The sequence below is a fragment of the Orbicella faveolata genome, unplaced genomic scaffold (assembly GCF_042242905.1).
Source record: "Orbicella faveolata isolate gen_17 unplaced genomic scaffold, um_ofav_v1 contig_1, whole genome shotgun sequence".
Lineage (NCBI taxonomy): Eukaryota > Metazoa > Cnidaria > Anthozoa > Scleractinia > Merulinidae > Orbicella > Orbicella faveolata.
In genome coordinates, this window is record NW_028301536.1 from 1,717,981 (window position 1) to 1,741,881 (window position 23,901).

A 23,901-nucleotide genomic window follows, 5' to 3' on the forward strand; every position below is an offset into this window, starting at 1 on the left:
CTCTATAAACATCATATATTATTCACGACCAACTGCTGTTTCATTGGTTCAGTATGTATTTCCACGTCTTTGGCTGACAACCAAGCAATCCCCTAACCGAGGGCAGGCTAAGATCGACTAGAATTCGAACCATACAAGGCTTTGATAACAACTAGGAACATTTGGCGCAGGTTTCTGAGTTTACGTGTTTACACTAAAAGTAATTTTCTCCAAACTTCTTATTGTCTCTACTACTGTTCCTTATTTGTCTTTTAAAAGTTAGCTTTTAAGCGCTTATCAGATAGTATTTGACTTGTGATTCTCAACAGAATATTTTATACTCTGCCTCTATCCAACTCAAACGGCTGAGGTTATACAGCATCGCTAACAGTTCTATAGCTAGCTTCATTTTATTTCTCATTTGATGCTTTTCAGACCTTGTTGTAGATAGCTACAACTTATAGGTACACGCATGAGAATATTTGTCAACACAAGAAGCAAGAATTATGGATAATTCGAGAGCAAAGTCACCCAACATTGGAAATGTTTTGAATGCAAGAAGACTTGCGAGAAGGAAATTACAAAGAAGTGCGAGACGGGATCGAGAGAAAGTAGAAGCAGAAAAAAAGGTAAATATTAATACATAACAAATAATGTATAAATATAGCCTTCAGTAGGAGATGAATACAGTGAACGGAACAACTTTGTAGCAAAGTCTTTTACGAGTATTTTTCTGTATTTTCTCAATTAAACGGCGCCCCCCGGCATTTATTTCAAACTCTGTTTCAAACTTGGCTGTTTTGATCCGGCGTTTATTTGACTTTTGTAATTTATTCGAGGCTTGGAATTTATTACAGTTTTTATTCAGTTTTATGAGCTAAATATCTTATAATTATACCTTAAGTTTACTATTCCGCGAATATTAATTTCTTGAGGGTTTTATTTACAAATCTACCTGGGAGACCCGGCGTTTCATCAAGGAAATACGGTATTGGTAACTGCCGTAACTTATTCGTGTCAAATCATCAAAAGATAGATTACTAATTAAGAAACCTTTATCTGCAAATACACAAACGATTCAAGTAATAGCGAGGAAGATTATTTTGAATATTACTCCATAAAAAAATTGTTTGAGTTCATTATAAATTTCTCAAGTATAGTATATTACTGAGGACACACGCATGCGTACTGAGCTGCAAGCTTACAATTAAATTTAAATTGTGAGATGCTTACCTGTGGAAGAATGAACTAATTAAGTTTCAAACAAAGCTTAATGTAAAAACTGCTAGTAACGTCCGTCGTAAAACTATTTCATTTGCCGCATCCTCGACAAAAATCTATGAATTAATTAGTCCTTTCAAGTCTAGGAAAGCCAAGCGAGTTGTGTAACTCTAGAGTAAGGGAGATTCCGAAAACTGGGGGAATGTGAAGAGAGCTCGGCGACTGTTGTTATGTATTATGGAATATAATCAAGCGTACAAAAAGATACTGAATTGTGCGCATGCTTATAAGTTAGTGAAAAATAGATAGATCCATAAGCATTAGGGATCAGCAGAAGAGAAAATCATCTTGATTTCACTGAGTTCAACGAAATGAGAATCTTGGTAGGCCGCCATATTCGTATTCTCGGTATTAGACTGGAACTAGTAGCTTGCGATGGAGGTTCACGAGGGGGAATTTTCATTTGCATTTGAAAAGACTCCTCGCTTTAGCCTCAGTTGCAAGCTAGTTTCAGTCCACTACCCAGAATACAAATATGGTCTATTGAATATGTACGGAGCCTTTGTTTGAATAAACAAGAAACAGTCTCCAGTTTAATTTAAAACAAGATCCATGATGCTAAATAAACTTGAGTAGTATAACTTTCAAGTTACTATCTTTCTTTCAAAAAAAAACACAAACAAACAAACTCAAGCTTATAAGAAAAACGTCGGACAAAGAGCGTGTGAAATTCAGTACGTAGATCAACTCATATTGGTCTCATATTGTTTGTCTAAAATGTGTTTACCTCATTAACGTATCTTAATTCAAATAACTCGATTTAATTAAACGTCAGCGGAAAGTCAAAATGGTCCAACAAAAGAAGCTAGCAATCGTTGTGAACGACGCAGAGGAAAGAACTTTTTATGATTAGAAAAAAAAACTGAACAGCACAAAACAGAACATGGGGAGATTGCTCGATATCCGAGCTACAAAGATACCTCTCGAGAATTAAGCGGAACTTGATTTTTGTAAGTCGACGACTTTTAAAAAGATCGGACTAAGTAAGTCAAGCTAAGCAGGTTAAGGGGTGTTGTTAAATTTGAAGTTTCAGAGTTGTGAGTCAAAACTTAGAAATTAAATTCGCGGAAATTAAGGCACCACGGACGCTGAAATGTAATTTCCTTAAGGTGTGTTCTCCATAAAACCAAATGCACGTGATAAATGACCGTTTGCGATTTACAGAGGACGGGCTAATAACAAGTGTACAAAAATTACGTCTTAAAGCACAAGCAGCCGGAATCATGAAACCGCGTCCTCTTTGGATTGACAAGATATACCTGGCTTAGCATAGCCATCGCAGAGGAAATAAATTTTTATGATGAGAAAAAAACAGCACAAAACAGAGCACAGGCAGATTACTCGATATACGAGGTACAAAGACATCTCTCGAGAACTACGCCGCGGACATGAGGTCTATATGCCATGCAGTTTACAAAAGCAAGCGTGAAACAAATCAACTTATTACTTATCAAAACCATTCAAATTACGCTAATGTTTGTTTAAAACACAATGCGATGTTCCAACAAATTGATCTGTCGTTGAAAGCTGTCAATAATTCAATTGTTCGGCTTAATTGGACGCTTAATGAAAATGAAAAAACACCCTCATTCATCTCGTAACGCATTGTTCGACAACAGCCTTGCTGTTTAACATGGAGCATCGCAGAAACTCAAAAAAGTCGAAAAAAGGATCAGGCATTTTGAAGAAACGCGTATCTGTAGCCGTCAAACCCGTTGTTGTTGTCGTCGAGAAAAAGGTAAGTTCGCAGTTCAGAAGTTCGTTCAACGTAACTGCTTGATCGGAATATCTCTGTTTACAGTCGTTTAATTTCTTCCTTGACGGACATGCAAACTGTGGCTTTCTCTAAGCTAGGAGTGCATCAAAGAATATACTCTTCGTTAGAAGACACCACCTTGTCAGATCGGACAGCTCAGTCAGTTTACATTCGTTTGGCCTTCAGCTAGCTACCTATTTGTTCTTGAATTGGCCCGATCAATACAGACAGTTCGTCAATACGGACATTTCTGGTGGTCTTAACGCTGTCTGTAATAACGGGGAATAACTGTACCTAGGGGTACCCCGGGGGTTACAGGGGGTTGCCCGGGCGAAACCAGTCATGACTATCTAAGAGCAATTATTGGTTGGGGTGAACTCTCCCTTCACTACCCAGGACGGGTTTTATTTATTATTTATTTATGTTTTGTCTTTCACCAAGCCGCTTTAATACCCCCCAAAAAGAAACAATACCATGGAAATACATGATTGACCCACTCAATATACAGTGTTTATATTAAAGAAAACTTGTCGTTAGAGAGACCCCGCGTGCATGCCAGCAGTGTTTATTCTTGTAACGTATTTGCGCAAACAAGTTGTCAGCGACAACCAAAAGTCCCCAGTAGCGGATCTCTGGCAAACTTGAACCCCGTCCTCTGCCCCGACCCCTCTTTCCCATCCCCCTGCCTCCGCTCTTTAAGCAGATCTGTATTCTCCCGACTACACCCCCTTCGATTCCCACCCTTTCAATTTGCAAATTCGGTGCGATTTATATTCAAGATAAAAGTTCGACTTGGAAGAGAACAAAGTTCACCAGAAATCGTCATGCGATCGCGTTTTATCAGCATTATTGTCTGCTGGTTTTGCAGAAATTTTTGCCAAAAAAGTTTTCGGTAAAAAAACAGAAACCAAACTTCAAGAAAAGGCCGACTCTGTTTCAGAGGCTCCTAAGGGGCATCACCACGATAAGGCCCCTATCCTTTCGAACGACTGGTACTCTTTATCAAATTTCTCATTATCAACAAACAAAAAGGAAGAATTTTGTGGGCTATTCAAGACTTACCGTTTTCAAAAGATAGTCGGCATTTTGGCTTTCTTATTGCTTCTAACAACACTAATTAGTTGCTCATAAAAACAGCCAGTTCATTGGGTGATTCACTGGACCCATTGTTTCTTTTGTTTGATGAAGATAAATCAAGCTATTTTGTTTTGCAAAGCTGCCGAGCAAAGCAGCTTTGGGCACAATCGGCCGATCGGCTAATTATTATTAATTACGCCGATAATTTTAGTGGTGCCGAAAAGTCTGAAGCGTCACAGTTCAGTTTAGCAAAGATGCAATAACTTGCGAACTGCTTATTGAAGACGTATGGACAGTTTAGAAGTTCCACATAGCTTTAAGCGCGGTAAAAGCCCTCTTCAGCGTGTTGTAAGGAAACGAAGCGAGATTTCGGTCAAGGTTTGTTTTGTTTTTTAGTCTCATTTGTTTTTACTTTCAGTCATGCAATAACCAAACATTGAATTAACTCAAGATGACTTTCAAAAGTTTGATTGTTTAAAATTGTTGTCATAAGACGAGTGCTCTGATTGGATGCAGCACAGTAGTTTTGACATATTGAGTTTTCTTGGCTATACTTTATAAGAGAATTGAACTCGAAGATGGCCGCTTACTTTTTACATTCACTGGTGAAACACTAACTCAATTTAGGAGAATTGGAAAATACTTTTTTAAACCCTCCATTGGGCTTTACATTCTTCACAGGTTGAGTCTCAATTCTCCTAAACTCCCTTTCCTGTTTGCATTAGGTTTGAATTAGGTTGTGTAAACAGGAGCGTAATTCTAAATGTCTAGGAAAAGCTCATTTTTTAGTTGTATCATGTTTTATTTCATTGATTTTCTCAGACTGTTCCTGAAGCGTTCTTCATTTTCATACCCCTCCCCTAGTAAAAAAAAAATCTGCTCGGGTTTCGTTGCATAGCAACGTGTCTCCCAGGAGTGAGGCAGCATTCAAAGATGGCGGACGCGAAGAAGTCTCGATCAGCTATTCGAATTAAATCTTCCGAAAAAGAAAGGAAGAAATCCGCTTCGAAACGAGACTCTGCCACAACAAGAGACAAACACAAATCCGTTAGTAACTTAAATTTCATGTCTTTCCTAGAAAGTGCTGGTAAACGATGAGTTGTTTATGGTTGAAAAAATGATCTTCAACCAAGTTCGATGGTCTCGATATGTTAACATTTTTGTGGATGATATAATTTATGTACATCGATCTTAAGGAGAGATTGTTCATAAAGAAAAGTTAATTTATGATTTCTTTGACGTTTAGGAAGTAGAATATGAAAGTTTGTGAAAATTTGGTTTATCAATTAAGTTTAAGCTTAAGCTTATAACATGCTTAATTATTTGCATCGATGAACTCCTACACGAAGTTAAATAGCTCTTTTAGAAAGAATCGAGTGTAGGCTTGGTGCACTAGTTTATTATTTGGTGGAACTCGTTTTCTAGAGATTTCAGAATACATAACCAATCTTAAAGTTATAAAGTTGCGAGAATGAGGTAAACATTTGTCAACCATGCTTCTCAATTTGTTACAAATGTAATGTTCTTTCGGTTCACAGGAGGAAGAGGAAAAAGAGTCGTTAGCATGGAAAGTCTTGTCAGAAGAACAAACTCAGGCACTAAAGGAACTTACAGTGCATGAGCTAGAAGTGTGAGTGGAGTTTATTACTGTACTTAAGTTATATGTATGTATATGATATACAAGGGTCAAGACAATTCGCTGTTGAACCATATCTATCATGTGATGTTCAGAGTTTCAGAAAGTTGTCAATATACTGATCAGCATTGATAAATGGATTCATTTAACATTAAATAATTTGACCCATTTGGCTTTCATGAGGAATTGCCAAGTCGTCATAATAATTACAATTAATAATACACCATACATAATAACACATAATACATAATAGTGGTACATACATTACAATTAATAATTACAAAGAGACAGACATCAATTTGTACAAGGAGTGCTTTTCCAGAAAAAAATCCATATCACAGCTCTCCAATGGATGATTTAGACATTTCTTGGAACTATGTATTATTAAATCAATCAATCAATCAGTCAATCAAAGTCAATCAATCAATCAACCAACCAATCAATCAATCAAAACTGCCAACTGATTATCCCTATAGGGAGCCCTCTAACTGTGAACACCTAATAAAGAAACATTGTTTCAGGATTTTAGTGTCTTAACAACACTTTGTTACTGATCAAGCTTTTATTTACATAGTATCCTCCCCTGATTCCTGTTACAAACATGAGAAAATACTAGACATCTCCAAACCTTCTTGGGGTGTCTTATAACACCTGGTACAAAGAAGTTCATACCATTCATCAGAAAAATTTCAGATGTTTTAATGGTGAGATAAAACATGTTAGATATGAAAAGGCAGATTTCCTCAAAAGCTAAATAAACTAAATCCTCTATTGAGCCCCTGTTCAAATAATCCCCGCCCCTCTCTAATGAGCCCCCCTTTTTCCGAGGAAGAAAGTTATTACAGTCTGTAAACCCCACCTTTCTTTTAAGCCCCCCTCCCCTTCTCTCTTATTCCACACAATTAAGTTAATAAATGAGAGACTATATTTGTAATGTAATCACAACTGTAACACTTCACGTGGACTGATCTGGCATGGTCTATTCAAGTGCTGAGAGTTCGAATTTGTTTTTGATCTTGGACTGCATGACCTTCAACTTGATGTGTTTGAACTTTTTCACTTTGTGTTCTGTTTCTTTATGGAGAATTGATACCATCCTCTGGCTTTTTGAAAGAGTAGTATAGTGGTATTGTGTTTTGCTAGGAATTAAATAAGGCCCCCTTCGGAAATACTTGATAAAAGTGGTTTGGAGGTATCTTGTGTTATGTTTATATAGTTTTTATGTTCAGTGCATTGATAAATCTTAATTTTATTCTAGGAAACTGGCTGAAGTGCTCTCTATTGAAAATTACCACATCTCTCTACCAGAAGCTTGCATATTGGATTATTATGTGGCAGGGTTTTGGTATCCTTTGTAACAAAAAATCGGTGTAACAATCTGTAATTTTTTTCGATGTTCCATCTGTGGGTCTTGAGTTGATGGTCTTGTAAAAAGTTAGCTTAGCAAGGTTTTTTCTCCTTAACAATGACTTCTCGTAGGTTTGCAAAGGAACAAAATTTCACACTTCAGCAGCTTTCTGCTTTTTTTACTTTGTTGAAAGAGATGCTGGACAATATAAAAGGTAAAAATACCTGCTTTGGTTACTACTCTTTTTGTTATTGATGTAACATAAATTCTTCTTTTCATATCATGTACAAGACAGGCAGAGAGGTAATGAGAATAAAGAAAGCATTATTTGATGGGATGTTGTCTTGATGAAAATTGTTATGCCAAATACTCCAAAATATTTATCAGTAAAAGAAATGTATGGCAATCAGTAAAGACACTTAATATTTTTGAGTAAAGGGATTGAATGAGTGGGATTTAGCAGTGTGCACAGCAGGGGAGTCGTAATGGCCTCATGGTCAGTACGCTCAACTCTAGAACAAGTAGTCGGGGTTCAAGCCCTGGCTGAGTAAACTTTGTTGTGTTCTTGGGCAAGACACTTTACTCTCACTTTGCCTCCCTCCACCCAGGTGTATAAATGGGTAACAGCGAATATAATGAGGGGGGGGTAACCCTGGGATGGACTTGCATCCCATCCAGGGGGAAGTAGAAATACTCCTAGTTCATCATGCTACAGAAACCAGGATAAGCTCCAGCCTGTTGAGTCACTTGGCTCATATGCGGACTTAATTTACTTTACAGCTCAGCTTTTAGGAGCCTTCTGTCCCAGTTTGCTTGACTGACTGACCTTAGTACACTATGCATGATTTTGTCTTTTCAGAAAAGCATTTTTCATTGGTCGAAAGCTTCGAGAAATTCAAGTCATTTCTTGCGGGAATTGGAGTTGAAAACTGCCCCCACAATGGAGGTCTGGAATGTTTTGATGTGAATCAGGCAAAGCTGATTACTGACTACTTTACTGACAGGTACACATTACAAAAGAATATGTTTGAATGATAGTCACCAGTTATTTTTGAAAAGACATCTGAAGAGAATAACATTCTTGCACCTAAACTTCTACAGAGAAATTATTATTGAAAATGCTGTTTGTTTTTAATTGGTGTTACTGCATGTTGAAGTTTAAAGACTTACCAAGTCATTAATAATAGACAGACTAGGTTGTGTGTTGAATGTTAATTTCTACTTTTTTTGCAGTTTATTTCAACACTACAAGCTGTACCAGTTTCTTTTTACCCAAGATCCCCAGGAGGAAGTTGTCGTATCTGAGGTGGGAAGCTGTCTCCTTTTTTAAAAATAACAATAATAATATGTAAATAAACAAAATCACATCACTTTACAGAAGTCACTAAGACGGCTTGGAGGTTAAAAAAGGCAAACAATATAAACTAAACATTACTAAGTTTTCTGCAGCTCTTGCATCTCTGATGATAAAAATTTCAAATTGCACATCAAAAAAAAAGTTACCTGGTAGATTAAAATGTTAGTAATAGGTTGAAGTGCCAATTTTGATAAGTTATTTGCAAAGCACTCAAATTTTTCTCAAATCAGAAGTTCTGTAAAACAAGCATGACTGGTGCACCCATGTACTGATCCATACCAGTTTCCACTGTTATATGTAAGTAGGTCAGATTTTTCAGAGTGAGTCAGAAACCCTGGAAAGGGGATTTGAGGGTCCAAAAGATTTCCAGGGCAGCATGGTCTAGACCCCTCTAGAACTTTGTGCCTTCAGTGCTCATTGTTTCTGAATGTGGTTGCCATTTATCCTAGATCTGCGCTTGACAACCATGTGAAATTCGTTAGTTTCACTTGTCATGCTGGTCCACTAGTTCATCAGTGTTAAATCTAATCAGTGTTAATTCTAATCCTTTTCTTTTAAGGTGAAATGTCATAGGGCCAACCTCTGTTTCTTCCTTTTCAAGATGTATTTTATTTTGTTTTTATTATTGTATCTCGAATAAAACACTATATTAAGTAATGATGTCACAATTATGAATTAAACATTCTCTTCTCTTGCTGAGTTCTGTGACAGAAATATCTTAATCAATCAACTATTTTTTTAAAGAAGGTGGCACATAACAGTGGTACACTTATGAACTAGTGGCCCTCTATCCTAAAACTTACAAAATAAAATATATGAGGGGTATGTAATGATTAAATATACTCTAGGACTGGAGTCACTTTTAATAAACAAGAGAAAAGTAGATATGAACTATTATCTACTAAATTAAATATGGCTAATAATTATTATCTTTGAATAAATGCTCATGAAATACAATCAGTGATGTTTGCATTGGTTTTCACAGCTGGCAGTTGAAGTTCCTCCACTGGTTACTGTTCCATTTCCACCTCCATTAGATGAAGGAATGTCAGAAGAAGTGTGGAGAGAACATGTGATGACACCACCACAGTCGCCCCAACCAGAAGAGCAGAAAGAAGTAAGAATTATTATAACAGCTAGGTCAGGGGGGTGGGGGGGACTCCCCTATGAAAAGGTTGGGGATGCTTGTCCAAAACTTTGAATTAAACCCCTATAGGAGACCAATTTAGGTGTGGGCGTGTCTTGAGCTTTATTTGAACCCTAAAAGATACATGTACCAGTTAAAGCAGAATAGGCTTGATAACCAGCCGCTGTTTAGGGAAGGAGCCCACGCTAGTAAAGCAGACTCGAGAGACTGGCAGAAATCAAGCCTAAAAGTTGTGGAAATAAGAGCATTTTGTGACTGTTATTTCTTTGAGTGCACCTTAAAAGGTACTTTTACAGCTAAAAATAGTGGCATTTTGTCATAAACACTCTAAGTGAGACCAAAATCCTTGATTTATACCCCTAAGTGAGACAACTAGCATCCCTGACTTTTTCATTTGGGATGCCCCCCTAGGCAGCTAGGTTTGATTACCAGCTAATGTTCAGGGAAAGAACGTGGGAAAAGAACCTCCCCCGATGGTACTTCCTTGAAGGTTCTTCTTGGGGAGGATGCTCAGGGACTGGACCTGAGAGAGCAGGAGAAATTAAGCCTACATAACCATAACAGCCTAGGTGTTCCTGTTAAACAAAGAATGGTTTCTCATATAGAGTTGGTAGGTATGTGCGGCCCCAAAGGCTATGATTTTTCAGCCGTTTTGGTCATAAATAGGGTAGGGAAAATCACAGATTTTGGTCATAAATAGAGTAAGGGTTTTGGGAAGTGGGCCGCACACCCACACTAAATATTTCTGGGAGTATCCCCCCCCCCCCCCCCACCCAACCAAGGCCATTGATCAATTACGTTAAAATCAATGCTTACTTTAAAGTATTCCATGTAGCATTTGTTTGAGCCGTGTTTAATTTCAATTGCACTCTTGTGTTTTTAGGGAGAACAGGATGTGAAAGAGGAAGACAGTAAGTGGAATGTTGATCTTTTACCCTAAGTCAACCATGAGCTAACATCCTTGTTCAATCAAATTGTCAGAGAAATCATGTCCTCAAATTATCCAAAAAAGTACGTCTTGGATGACCTTAAAGGTTCTCCTTTCTTCTCAGTCCCTGAGGGGATAGTCCTCGCAGTACTCTAAAAGGTACACGCTCTGAGTGCTTTGCTTTCGGTACTTAAAAACAATGCTCACTCTTTTGTGAAGTGCCCCAAGTCCATCACTTTACTGATGTAAAGAACATTTTACATTACAGTCGTAGCTGTGTTTAATACTGCAGTCTGACCCAGGTGTGTTATAAAGTTTTTAAACTTACAATTTTTGTTCTCTCTTTTTTTTTTTTTTTTGTTCTCAGCCCAATCAGCTGCTGTTTCTCACCCAGAGGACCAAACTGCTGAAAATATTTTAGCTTCTGTTACACCTGGCAAGGTCAAAACTATTGTCAAGAAAGTAGCAGATGAGGTGTTAGGAAATTTCCAGGTGTGTATAAATGCAGAGTAAACGCTCAGTCCAGGTTGTGTATATTTGCTTGTCTAGACCTTTGTTCTAAACTACACCAGGAAGTAACAATCAGAACAGAATTGCTGAGAAAATCAATGCCATGTAGGGAAGAGGTTCTCTGTTATTCAACTGCTCTTATTGATATTTACAGTCTACAAAAGGTGTAGGTGTTCTGCTCTGTCAGTAATTTGGTTATTCAGGAAAGTCATTGCCACTTTGTAATGTTAATTGTGCTAAAGCTCTGTTTATATTTTGTTTATTGAAGGCTGAAGTTGAAGCAAGACTCAAGGACAGAGAGACGGTCTTAGCTGGAAAAATTGGGAAGCTGCAAACCAGATAACACAATACAAATTTATTAATAGTTAATCTGTATATATAACTCGTTAAGGAATGACAACTGTAAATATATTTTTTTAAAATAGCTAATTAACGCAGAATACTAAATGGTTTTTGAAAACTGAATCCCACTCCATTGAGAATTTAAGCAAGAATTTGCACAGGGAAGTTTATGTTCTTTCAACACTAGTGTACCTGTAGAAACCTCGTTCATGCAGGGGCACAAATGTAGATTTATGTCACTTTCAGTTTTGTGATGTACAGGAAGCAATACAAATCAATACAAGACTCTATGCATCCTTTCTATTGTATAAATATAGTGCACATATCAAAGCATATGTAGAAATAAATTCTGACCATGTAGACAAGTATGAAAAAGATACAATTGCTCTGAAACAAAGTGAGGTTTCAATGAATTGATGGGGCGGGGGAGGGGTACACCCACAACGAAAATTCTAGGAGTACCCCGAACAAAACAGAGCTGACCCAGAAACAAAGCCCCGGAAGCCCATGAACAAAGCTGGAACAACTATTGGAAAAATCGTTTTCAGACGGGTGTTGGTGCTACCCATCCGTTATGTTTTGCAACATTTTCTTGATCTAAAGAAAACCACTCGCATATTGTTGTCCCTGTTAGCAGAGAAATCTTTAAACTAAGGGGCAATTTACCAAGAATACTAAAACTACCTTGCCACTTGACAATATTGTGAGCTGCACAGCAATAAAGGTGTCACTGCAAAGTAAGAAGGAAACCATCTTTCAAACTCTCGCATCTTGCCAGTTGTATTTAGAGAGCAAAGTGAAGAAGTTGCAGATAAAATAAAAACAAATACCTTTCAAAAATCTTTTCTGTAAACTTGTGAACAGGCCAGCTCAGAGCACCAAGGGCATGATCCCTGGAGCCAGTTTCTCGAAGACCCCGAAACGTTTACGCACCCGAAAGCCATAGCAAACTCTCGAAGCTTATGATTACCGAGCTGTTTTACTCAAGTATTTTCAATATGAACAGAGGTTCCCTTCATACAAGAAGTTTCAGCCCAATACACGTCCTCCGTTTTTAGCTACAGATGAACTAAAAATGGCTTTACGGGCCCGAAAAGTTGCCGGGGCTTTCGAGAAACGGGCCCCTGGGCAGATCTTTCTCCCCTGTTCACTGGCCAAGCTCTTCAGTACTTTTCCGTTTCCTGTTCAGTTAGTCAATAATTCGGTGTTTTCACAAACTAAGGGAGTGGTCAGGGCAAAAAAGGTCAAAAAAGGAAAAGAAGACATTATTGAGGCCCCATTGGGGTAGGGATGGTGTCTTCGAGTACGAGTATCCCATATCCCGTTTAATTTTTTGGACTTTTATCGCTATTTCACGTATCCCAAATCCTGGTGACCCCTTATAGGGTTTCATTCATACGTCTCAATTTGAGGCCCGCACAGGCAAAAATTCTCAACTTTCACTAAAGGACGTCGTTCTTGCATCATTTTTGTTTTTTTCGTTCTTGCATCATGCTATTCCTTATAGAGGGGAACGTTGGGATTTTCGGTTTTGCGGATTTGGCCAATTTTAGTTCGGTTTTTCGGTTTTCGCACTTAAACTGCGGTTTTTCGGTTTTGGTGTCTTGTGCGGTTTGCGGGTTTTCTCCAACTCAGTCTTTTGTTTTCGATTTTTGTCAACCATAATAGCATTTTACGGTTTTTCTGGTTTTGTCAAGGAAGCGTAGTACACCCTGCAGTCTCGCTAAAACTCTAATTCTGCTAATTCCAAGGGACCACTTATATAGCCGTCTACCCGGACTTTCTTTTAGACGATGTATGACACGCCTAGTCTCTCAATATAGCAGCCGCTACTTGGGTCGTAACGGCTGCCAAGCAGACTATGAAAAGCTTAAGATAACATCAAAGCAAAGGACTATTTCTCAAATATCACACGGCTGGGATAATATGGTGTGGACTTTGACCTTAGACTGTGGACCATCGAGTTTCTATTAATAGCTCGATTGCAAGTTGTCTCCCTTTTTTCGTCGGAATAACACTGCGCTCACTCACTCCGTTCACGTGGAATAAAAGCAAAGGAGAGACTGTTTGGTTGTAAAAAGTAGTTTGGTTGTAAAATGTGGCTGCCATTGTGCAGTACACAAATGAAAATTCTGACAGTGGCAATTAAAAAGCACTGCTTCAGAATGTGGTGTTTCTTTTAAACAAAAATCACCTAAAATCATGTTATCGTGCTTTTTTTTTCCTAGTTTCACATTGCTATAGGTCTGAAGCCAATTGACAAAAAAATAAAGCAATTTTTTAGATTATGATGAGTTCTGTACCAACGAGGGGAAGTGCCGAAGGAACTTTGAAAGTAAAACAAGTTTAGACTTAGAAATATCAAATAACAGGAAGAGATTCGGTTTTCGGTTTTGGACGAAATTTTTTGTGGTTAAATTGCAATTTTCAGCGAGTTTTTGTGCGGTTTTTCGGTATTTTTAATAGGCCCCTTTGCCCTCCTTAGCCCTGGGACTGAAGGTACCATATTTGGTTGATCCAAAACAAAGGGTATTTCTTCAGTTAACATGGACGCTCAAAGGACTTTGTTCTGTTTGTTGTTCCAGAATTTCAAGGTTTTCCTGAATTTGTAGCAGATTACTTAAAATCTTGTCTCGAGAATGAGGAGGGAGCGCAAATCAATGTTCAGTCTTCATGGATTACGTTCAACATAGGATTGGCTGGTAGTATTGCGTTACAAGATATCGTTACCGTCGACGATCGTCGAAGGCTTCACGAATTGACAAGGACGTGACAATCCGAACCGAACGCTTACAAGTGCATCCTTTTTCCTCGAAGAGTCTTCCTTCGTATTCAGAAAAACAGATCGTGTATATATATATACTAATTCGATGTTCGCCTTAACTTAAATTTGTCGTGTAGAATTATTTTGCTTGTATCAGCTGTGTATTGTTGTTATTCGCTCTGCGGACGTCGCAGTTAAATCAATGGAGTTAGCTGAAGTCAGTGTCGCTCACTTCTCTTCGTGGGTACAGACATCTTCCGAGAGAAAACTGTACAGAGATGACTCGAGAACTTCAAAGGGATCCAGGAGAGGATCTAGAAAAGCCTCTCGACAGGATTCTAGAAATTCTTTCACAAAAATCTATTCACCCAAAGCAAAATATTCAGAAGAGGAATTCAGGGATGCGCTTCAAAAATGGCTAGAGTATCCAGAACATGAAGAAACGATGACATTGAAGAGGCTAGTTAGACAAGGTGTCCAACCAAATCTAAGATCTGATCTATGGAAGGATGCCAGTGGTGGAGCAGACATCATTTTCAATTCTCCTCACTACTATGAAGAAATGATTGATGATATGGGTAAGAAAGTAGCAAGACCTATAAATACATGAGAGATGTCAGAGGGGTGGGGGCGGGGGAGTGGGGGTAGTACCCATCACTTTTAATCTTTAAAAGTGGCAGTGTTGTGTAAAATACTTTTAGGGGGTTGAAACTGCAGTTTTGGACATTTCAGGTCATTAATTTTGTCACATGTTGGGCGCCTAACCAAACAAGTACTTTTTGAGGAGTTGGGGTACATTTAAAGGGGAATAATGTATTTTACGGAACATTTTTTTGGTGTCAACCCTCAATGTTTGCCTCACCCTATCACACCATAGTTTCTGTTGGGTAGCCTCCAAGAGTCAAAGGGTTTCCCGGGGATAGGCCTGAGGGATTGCTTTCTTGTTTTTGAATATATTTTAAGTTACTTTTTTTTAATACAAGAAGTGCTGACATGTATTTAACATGTTTAATAGGCTCAATTTTATCTCTTTTTTTAATTTGGTCTCCATTTCTCCCTAGAGGAGCGGGCTCCTTTACAGAAAAGTGGCCAGTAATCAAGTCTATAGGTTTTTAAAGACTATGCAACAATTTCCTATATTTTCAATAAATAATTTAATATTTATATGTTTATTTGTAACCACTGTTCTGCAGGTATCCAAGTCCCTTCTAGTATACCTTCGACCATTTTCAGTGGCACCAGAGATGTTCCAGCTTATCTTTTATCACCTGATGGAGAGAAAACATGTTTAAAAATACTCTACATCCTCTCTCACATGCATCCAGATATCCATTTTGCACCTGTAGTTCCTCCATTAGCATCATTATGTCTTCATTTCATGGAGGAAAATCTTTGTTATGCTTGCTTGTCTGCCTTGATGGATTCCAGGCGATCCATGTTGGACCAAAGTCAGAGAGCTTATGCTGTTATGGCAAAAACATTCCAGGACTCCTTGAAGTCTTATTTTGTAAGTTGGACGTTAAAGTACCTACCACTGTATCATTCCAAGTCTGATACATGTGAATATATTACAATGTATGTGAAAAATAAATAAATCACCTTTATTTACCCTTAGTCAATGTTACAGCAAAAGGCTTCTGGGACCAAGCTATTATATTTGAAAAACAAATATTTCAAATTAAATATAACAAGGTGAAAAACTCCAGACCAGTTGGCTATTTACAAGCATAGCCAAGGAGTTGAACTCGGGACCCTCGTGAAACAACAACCACAGCTAGTGGTCAGAGCAGAACTTGAACCCATGAAGTCCACCACCCTAGTCCCTAACCACTCAGCCATGCTGCCTCATCGGGAAAATTATGAAAAGTTGCTCTCATTAGGGAAAGTTGATGTACACTGTTATACCTGTCTTCTCTTTTATGTTCCATCACAGATGTCATCTTATAAACAGATAAAAGAATTCCTTCAGACAGCCAAAGGAGAACAGATACCTAAGAATACTATTCTAGTTCCTGATTGGCTTATTTGGATGTTTCATTACATTGATTTTTGGACTTTGGTAAGTTATTTTTTATATATTGATAAGTCAAAATATTCTCACATTTTGATCAGCTCTTACCTATGATTTATTATATGGCTGTGTCTCACAAGGACTGGGAACTACTGAATTCATGAATTTGATTGGCTGAAATCGATTTTGACTGCGTTCTAGATTTTCCCATCGAGGCTGGCATCTGGACCCGTTACATTTGGCAGTAACAAAGTTGCAAACTAATATACAAGAATATTGACAATTGTTGCTAAAAATATCAGTGGAAGTGCCAAAAAACCTGATGAGAAGAAAAAAGTAAAGAGGACGAGCAAACTTTGACAGATTTAAGTTCAGCTCATCGCCATTCGCTAGCAAAATCAGTCAGCTACATATAGTATAAGCCACAGTTACATTAAACAAATTAAACTATTCTTATTTGGCATGTAATATATATCTTACTAACTGAGCTTTGTCAGTCTGTATGGGAGAATATTGTCCTTGATCATGTGTACAGACCTCACTGCATTCGGTTTGTACAAACAACCTCGGTCAAGATTCTCTCATACAGACTTCATGCTCAGTTAACGAGAGCTAACTATTAGAGGATAGATTTACAGATGGCATCAAGTTTTGCTTCTTTTTACTTGAAAGATTAATAGATCCCATCGAATGATGTTTCTGCCAGTCAGTTCGGTAATATATTGCTGAAGACGTTAAAATGTTAGTAAGAACTTCAGTAGCTTTTTGCGCAGGTAGGTTAGGCATTAGGGTGCCACATTTTGACGTCATCTGTGATCTAATACTGAACAGATACATGGCAATTATCTGAGATGAAAATGCCTGCATGGTGCAAACTTTGAAAGTTACTTTCAAAGGATGGCTATTTGTTTATTGCTGTTAAAATACTTGTAATTATATTTTTAATCAGTTAGATATTCATTATGTATCTCTTGTTATTTATAGGTCTACATCATTGATAGTTTTCTTGTCCAAGGGCCCAAAGTTCTTGTACGTGTAGGTTTGATTGTCTTCAACCAGTTTGCAAAGTTCATTGAAGAAGAAGGTAATGATACCAGGCTAACTAAAAATGATGGTGTTACTGATAGCTTGCATAGCAAGCATGCTGTTTGAGAGGAGGAACGAGCAAAGTCATCTCTCACTTCGTTGATTTTTCTGCTCTTGCCCAAATTTTTCACATGGCCAGAAGGCCCTTTGTTTGTCCTAAAATGCTTGCTACATGTATGCAATGGTTTGTTACTTGACAATATATTCAATGTTGGGAAGCTACAGTGACTTCAATTTACACACTGTTGTTGTATTTTCAGAAGCAGTGTCAGAAAATGGTAACTTGGAGGAACTTTTCAAGCAGTTTGCTTCTTTGATGCCATTGAGAGGATACAAACTTCTTCAGGTAACTTTTATGAAAACATTATATTTAATGTATGCCTGTAGTCTTTATGTAACCATTGTTTTTCTCACATTTTGTTGAGTTCTATTTTTGAACAAATTGTATAAATTGCTGTTCTCTTAATTTCTACAGACTGCTTTCAGGATTCGAGGTCTCTCAAGAAAGCAGCTGGATAGATTGAAGAGTAAAAATATTACTTTACTGGAAAATGGATCACTGATTGTACCAGAACAAACTTGGGAAACACTTAATCAATCCCTTACAGTGTTTGCAATCAAAGGTTCCAGCATAATTTCTTCTCAAGAGGTTTTTGTTTTTCAATTATTTATTTCTTGTTGGTAATTTAGTTCTGATTTTGTTTATTCTTGTCGCTTGTCTACTTGATAATTTAAACTCAAGAGGAAGGTTTAAAATGAACTGCTTAAGCTGTATGACTGGCACCAGCACTATGCACAATGTACTTGCAACATAAGAATAGCTACTCGTGTCTATTCTTAGCATCCTTAGCATAAATTTGACCGTTACTCTTTAGACTTTCTTGGATGCATTTCATCTAGATGATTGTGTTTCTTTTTCACTTTTTGATCCATGTCCTTTTGTAGTGGGAATTACTGTCGTCGTGGTTACCTGACAGGCTGCGTATCAAGAAACCTGTATGCTTATTCAAGACAGATACTGATGGATACAGGTATAATGTAGTTACGGAGTTAACAATGAAAAAAAAAAGGGGTTTTTTAACCTTACATCACAGGTCACTCAACTAGTTTGTCCTAACCAAATTAGACATTGAGGTTTGCTGAATGGCGAGAAGCAAATCTTCCAGATGTGATTTTTCATTGATTTGATTGACATTGTATAATCAATATAAAAGCTGAATGTCCTTCAAGTTTTTCCAACCCATTTTGGGTTTGCATTCATTTCTGAAACAAGCTAAAACAGCCTTACCTAGTCCTTCTATAATCAGTATAAAAAACCTGTCCTTCAGGTTTTCCAAGTCATTTTAAGTTGTGCGTATTTCTGAAACAAGGTAAAACAGCCTCTTAATGACACACAAGGTAAAATATGTACCCTGCAAGTCACTGATTCTGAGTAATGATGGGTAGGATTTTAACAACCGTTTAAAAATGTGGTTGGAGAAAATCATGATTTGCACACTAATCTTTGTTTTCTTTTTGCCTTTTTTTTTTCATCATGCTGAAGAAACCAGTACTGCTGTCTTCAGCACCCCAATGCATGAAAGTATCATTTCTTTGTGTCAAATGATTGACAGGTTCTGTGTTGTTTCAGCATTCGGACTCTTTACGAGAAATGCAAGGATGATGATGAGACAATCCTGTTAGTCAAGTCATCTGTAGGTGAGGTGAGGAAAATGTCCTGGGTAGCATCTCAAATAAAAAATAACTGCTAATTCAGCTATTTTTAGCTATTTGAAAATGAAGTTCCAGTGAATTCCACTGCTATTTGGCAAACTGCTTCAATGGAACAGTTAATCTGGTGTTCTGACATTTAGAAGTAACAACTGGCTGATTGAAAGCCAATAAGTAATTCAGCTCTAACAGAACTAGATGCAGGTCATTTGTTGTGGGATTATGTTCTGTGAGGAGAAGTATCATAAGCCTGCATAAGCCTGCATTGTAGGTATAGTATATATTTGTATAGATGCTTGATTACCTAGCACTGTACATGTAGGTCAGGTAGACAAAAGTGTAGAAAATTACATGTAGCTGAAGCAATTTGTACATATTGCAGGCCTATTACTCAGAGAGTGATGTCCATGTAATTTTGACCTGCATTACATTCATGTAAAGTAAAACTCACAAATTGTGTCCAGTCTCTGTTTTGCAATATATCACAGCTCATAATTCATCCCTTTTTTGGTTAAACTTTACAGTAATAATTTACTTTTAAAATATTGCATTTATCCAACAACAGGTCTTTGGTGGTTTTGTAACTACCAGCTGGGCTGAAAGAAATGCTGGCCGCAAGACTCTTACATACTTTGGTACTGGGGAGAGTTTTGTATTTAGGCTCAGTCCCAGGCCGGCTAAGTATGCATGGACAGGGTTACAGAAGAAGGGCCTGGGTACCACAGATTTGTTTATGGCTGGAGATGACAAAAGCCTTATGATAGGAGGAGGGTAAGTAACAAGTAAAATGATTCAGCAAGGAAGTGGAATCATGTAACGAACAAATTATAAAGAATGAAAAACACTGGAATTCTCACATAATGAAGGATGGTTGAATTTTCATAAGATCTAGGGAACCATTTTCTAGATTCAGGCAAGTCAAGTTTTTGTTGTGGTAGCCAAAACCCTGGCAGCTTTTTTTCTTAGATCTCTTAGATTTGATCTTAGTCAGTATAATAACTCGGATTATATTTTCTTTTCAGTGGTGATAATGCTATTTGGTTAGACAATGAACTCTGTCGCGGGCACAGTGGCACTAGTGAGACATTTGGAAATGAGCAGCTCACAGAGTCTCCAGATTTCCTGTGCACAAAAGTTGAAGTGTTAGGTTTTGTTACAGAAACCTGAATGGAGTAGTAGTTGGCAGGTTCTTAGCTTGAAACATTAGCTTTCTAGTTAGTAACTTTGTAAGTCATGTATCCCGCTGATCAATATCATAGTACTATGCTGGCGTGACATTTTTAGTGTATTTGTGGGTATTTCCACTATTTTTTAAATTTATTTTACAATCAGCATCTGAAACTCTTAGAATGTTTTAATGTTTGAAAATTCACTAAATGTGGCAGTTGGTCCCAAGACCGGAGAGATGAAATTTCTAAGTTCATTGCAGAGCAATAGTAAAGTAAATCTAGCTTAAAGAATTCTCTTACAGAGCTCTTTTACATTATTTTCAATGAACAAAGCTTAAGGACTTTAAATTATCTTATAGGTAAGTTACTGTGTTTGGATACCTTTATTTGCATAATATATATTCTTCATTTTTGTTCTGTTCAAGTTTTAATATCATTATGGTAAAAAAAATTTTATGGTGCAACCCAAGTTTAAGAAACTCACTCAGTGTCGAAGTTTGCTGAGTGACTGTCCTTTACATAAAATTTGATATGAAAAAGTTATTGGCGAGATGGTTGGTTCCATTAAGTTATCTTACATGTACATCCAAGTTTTTAATCAAGGGTTGCATTAAAAAATTAACCACAATTTGCTTATGAATTACAAGGTTTGTAGCTTAGCCAACTGTTTCATTTAAAATTTTAATTTTTTCAAGGTGAGCCATAGCAGTTTGGTTTTACACAAAAAAATTATTTCTGCCTATCAAAAATTAATATATTCTTTAGCATGAAATTATCAAGTGAAAGTGGCATAAATATAATTATATTCAAATTAATGTGAATGCAGCGATCAGAATAATTTATATGCAACTATACAGCAGAATTTATTATTGTTATTTTATTCAAATATTGGCTGGTTAATCTAATACATTTTTAATTTAATCTAATAGTTGCTCGCCCAGAATAGCTTTGCTAGCTGCGAGCTACTAAAGCTTATAAACTTATTATATATCAATAAAAATTACTGGCATTGTTACGTTGTATATTAATATTTCAAAAGTTATTTAGTTATCTGAGTACCTAGGTTATGTTGATCGCTTATAAGTTAACAGCCCATGTTAAATGTAGGGACGTGAATGTGAATGAACATGCAATAAGCAATTAGGAAAAAGGGAAAATAATCAAGACAGTCTGAATGGCAATGGAGAAAGAATCAAGCTCTCAAGTAAAATACTGTCTATTTGTTAGTTAAATAAAGTTAGGAATCTTAGTACTTTTTGATGTTTCTAAGGTTTTTTTTTAATTTGGCTGTTGCGGCTTTTTTTGAAACAACATTTTTCATGTTGCTGTTTTAATCGGATTTTTATGGTTGTTTCTTTGATGTTTTTGTTTTTAGCCAGAACTGGAATAAACACGCTTCTGTCGAAATTTGTCAAGTATGTATTGATTAAAACCCTGGAAACTGGATTAGAGTCCCCTTGAGTTGAACAGCCAAACAAGGATGGCATTGACAAAAATCGCTTAAAAATTGTCGTCAACTCCGACGAAAATTTAAACAGGTCCAAATTCGATGAGCGTTGACGTGATTTTGAGTTGTCAACAACGTTTACAACATTTCAATGTCAAGAATTTCGAGCCAAGCCCACAAAACAGGATCTTGGTACCTTTTGGGAGTTCTTTTCAAAATTACCGACAAGCACCCCCGTCCTTTTTATATCAAAGCCCCCCCGGGACTGTTTGAATGATATTTGATGTTGATCACTCTATGAGAATGATATACAAACTGTGTCCCAATATTGACTTGGACTCAGTTAAGATCAAAAGCTAACCTATAGCAGATGTGAGCGGTAGTTCTGTAGCCCGTACGCTTTACATGAAATTTTTTGGGAATATTATCACAGAATTGCAAACTTTGCTGTCTGAGTGATAGAATTTTAATTTGATTGCAAATTCAGCGCAGTTGTTTTCACTGAAAGAACTCCTTTTTGTTCGCCAAACCAATCAAAAATGCTAGAGGATTCGTTGTAATTGTTTTGCGAAAACAAGTTAAGAACTCCTATTGACTTGAAAAGACAAAACCAGTTGTGTGTAAATTATTTCTTTTGTGCGGTTCCCTAAGGGATTTCCCATTTTTGCTGTCTTTTGTTTCACATTGAAAGCGACAGAGCAAATCCGATGGAATTTGTTTAAACAGACTTCTGAATTATGGCTGAAGTGGCTGTGGCAACTGTATGGAGTGTTCTGATTACTAATGGCAACGAAACATTCATTCCAAATGTAATCAGTTTGAATCGTACTTGAATTGAGTCCAACTGGAATGCATCTCTGAGGTAGCTATGTTATGACTTAGCACGTGTTTAGATTCATCTTGAATTCCATCTGTAACCACAGAGTGAGACTAATTGGACATTTCAACACTTGAAGCTGCGAATCGGAGGCGAATTTTCTTTGTTGCAAAAGACTTAGATAAAATTTTGGCTACATTCATATTACGAGTTGGTTTACTGGGGAGCAGGGATGGCGCAGTGGTGAGAGCGCTCGCCTCCCACCAATGTGTCCCAGGTTCAATTCACGGACCCGGCGTCATATGTCGGTTGAGTTTGTGGTTGGTTTTCTCCTCTGCTCCGAGAGGTTTTCCCCGGGTACTCCGGTTTTCCCCTCTCGTCAAAAACCAACATTTCTCAAATTCCAGTTCGATCCTTGAATGCACGGACATTTCTGAACGAGTTCTGTGAACTCCTTGGTGCTCCGTAGGTAAACAAATCACATTTTTACATTACATTTACATTTACATTTACATTTACATTTACTCTGTGACTAACCTAAAAAAGACAGCGGATTCCTTAAGAACTCCGTCAGTGTATAAGGCTTTGTATTAATCAAAAAGGGTCGACGCATAGCATTTCAAAGTAAGGGACATTTTGGGATCCAAAAAATGATATGGTGATACAAATCTAGCAGTTTAGGAGAGAATGGAAAACTTCGAGAAAGCATCTTTTTAACGTGGCCTCAGCCATTAACTGCATTGAAATTATAATTATTCTCATCCCCATCCTTGCCTCCCTTTAAATTAAAAATAGACGCCACGAATGTTATGTTAATCACAGTTAGGATAATGCCGATAGCACTCTAAAAAAAAAAGCAATTGATTAATGAGAATTCAGTTCCTTTAGCAAACATATAAGTCGACACGTTCGCGTATGTGATTTCAAACATTTCAATACGGTACATTGGTTTCATTCTGGTTCACTGGCTCTGTTATTGTACCCGCCCACAGACTATAGACCAGGCTGAAACCATTTTCTAAACTAGTGAAATTCCAATACAATTGTCCTTGCACACCAAATAGTAAGATATTGGTGGGGTAACATAAATGCAAGACATTTGAAAGACCTCGATAGAAAGGGATAAAAAGATTTCTTAAAACAAAGCAATGTTCAACTTACATATCGAAGCAGTATCTTTGGTCTCAAATGATTCTTATTTAGCTATTTCTCATCGGCGCTTTGTTGCTAACAAAAAAATTCCACTCACTTGCTCTACGTCATAATACAAGCATTTCAATAAATTCAATGAGAAGTCTAAAGTCTAAGGAAATAACTGTAGAGCTATGTCGGCGGGAAAGTGACACTTATTGCATTATTATCACCCTGGCCAATCACAAAAAACACAGACAAATCCAGTGAACCAATCAAAACTAGAAGTTATGACACGACGCGCGGGAAAACAAGTGCAATCGAGTCCCGATTGGTTTTGGTTTTACTTCTGATTAGATAAAACAGTGGCGGGAGTATTTTAAGCCAATCGTGTAGCGTAGTTGA

At 37.3% G+C, this 23,901-nt stretch overlaps 2 protein-coding genes across 5 annotated transcripts; both read left to right on the forward strand.

Annotated features, from left to right (window-relative positions):
- Window positions 1–11,719, forward strand: LOC110042653 (ciliary-associated calcium-binding coiled-coil protein 1-like). Of its 3 annotated transcripts, none has more exons than XM_089284218.1 (11): window positions 1–199; window positions 415–608; window positions 5,632–5,723; window positions 6,988–7,074; window positions 7,209–7,291; window positions 7,937–8,081; window positions 8,311–8,383; window positions 9,420–9,551; window positions 10,465–10,492; window positions 10,877–11,001; window positions 11,288–11,719. In XM_089284218.1, the coding sequence occupies exons 2-11, from the start codon at window positions 486–488 to the stop codon at window positions 11,360–11,362; spliced, it is 963 nt and encodes a 320-aa protein (XP_089140344.1). In that variant the 5' UTR covers window positions 1–199; window positions 415–485; the 3' UTR covers window positions 11,363–11,719. The 3 variants fall into 3 exon arrangements, with proteins under 3 accessions (XP_089140344.1, XP_089140348.1, XP_089140353.1); XM_089284222.1 differs by having other exon boundaries at window positions 1–170; XM_089284227.1 differs by lacking the exons at window positions 1–199; window positions 415–608 and adding an exon at window positions 2,836–2,998.
- Window positions 11,720–13,831: 2,112 nt separating this feature from the next.
- On the forward strand, window positions 13,832–21,508 carry LOC110042371 (TBC1 domain family member 24-like). Of its 2 annotated transcripts, none has more exons than XM_089284086.1 (10): window positions 13,832–14,703; window positions 15,319–15,632; window positions 16,059–16,184; window positions 17,121–17,220; window positions 17,486–17,568; window positions 17,698–17,871; window positions 18,168–18,253; window positions 18,853–18,925; window positions 19,498–19,703; window positions 19,955–21,508. In XM_089284086.1, exons 1-10 carry the CDS (start codon window positions 14,328–14,330, stop codon window positions 20,097–20,099), a joined length of 1,683 nt encoding a protein of 560 aa, XP_089140212.1. In that variant the 5' UTR covers window positions 13,832–14,327; the 3' UTR covers window positions 20,100–21,508. The 2 variants fall into 2 exon arrangements, with proteins under 2 accessions (XP_089140212.1, XP_089140204.1); XM_089284078.1 differs by having other exon boundaries at window positions 13,855–14,703; window positions 17,483–17,568.
- Window positions 21,509–23,901: the final 2,393 nt, after the last annotated feature.

Coding starts and splice junctions, on each gene's coding strand:
- LOC110042371 (XM_089284078.1), top strand. CDS start 14,328: ATGGAGTTAGCTGAAGTCAGTGTCGCTCACTTCTCTTCGTGGGTACAG. Junction 16,185..17,120: donor ACATTGATTTTTGGACTTTG/GTAAGTTATTTT, acceptor TGTTATTTATAG/GTCTACATCATTGATAGTTT. Junction 17,569..17,697: donor GAGGATACAAACTTCTTCAG/GTAACTTTTATG, acceptor TAATTTCTACAG/ACTGCTTTCAGGATTCGAGG.
- LOC110042653 (XM_089284218.1), top strand. CDS start 486: ATGGATAATTCGAGAGCAAAGTCACCCAACATTGGAAATGTTTTGAAT. Junction 5,724..6,987: donor ACAGTGCATGAGCTAGAAGT/GTGAGTGGAGTT, acceptor ATTTTATTCTAG/GAAACTGGCTGAAGTGCTCT. Junction 7,292..7,936: donor GATGCTGGACAATATAAAAG/GTAAAAATACCT, acceptor TTGTCTTTTCAG/AAAAGCATTTTTCATTGGTC.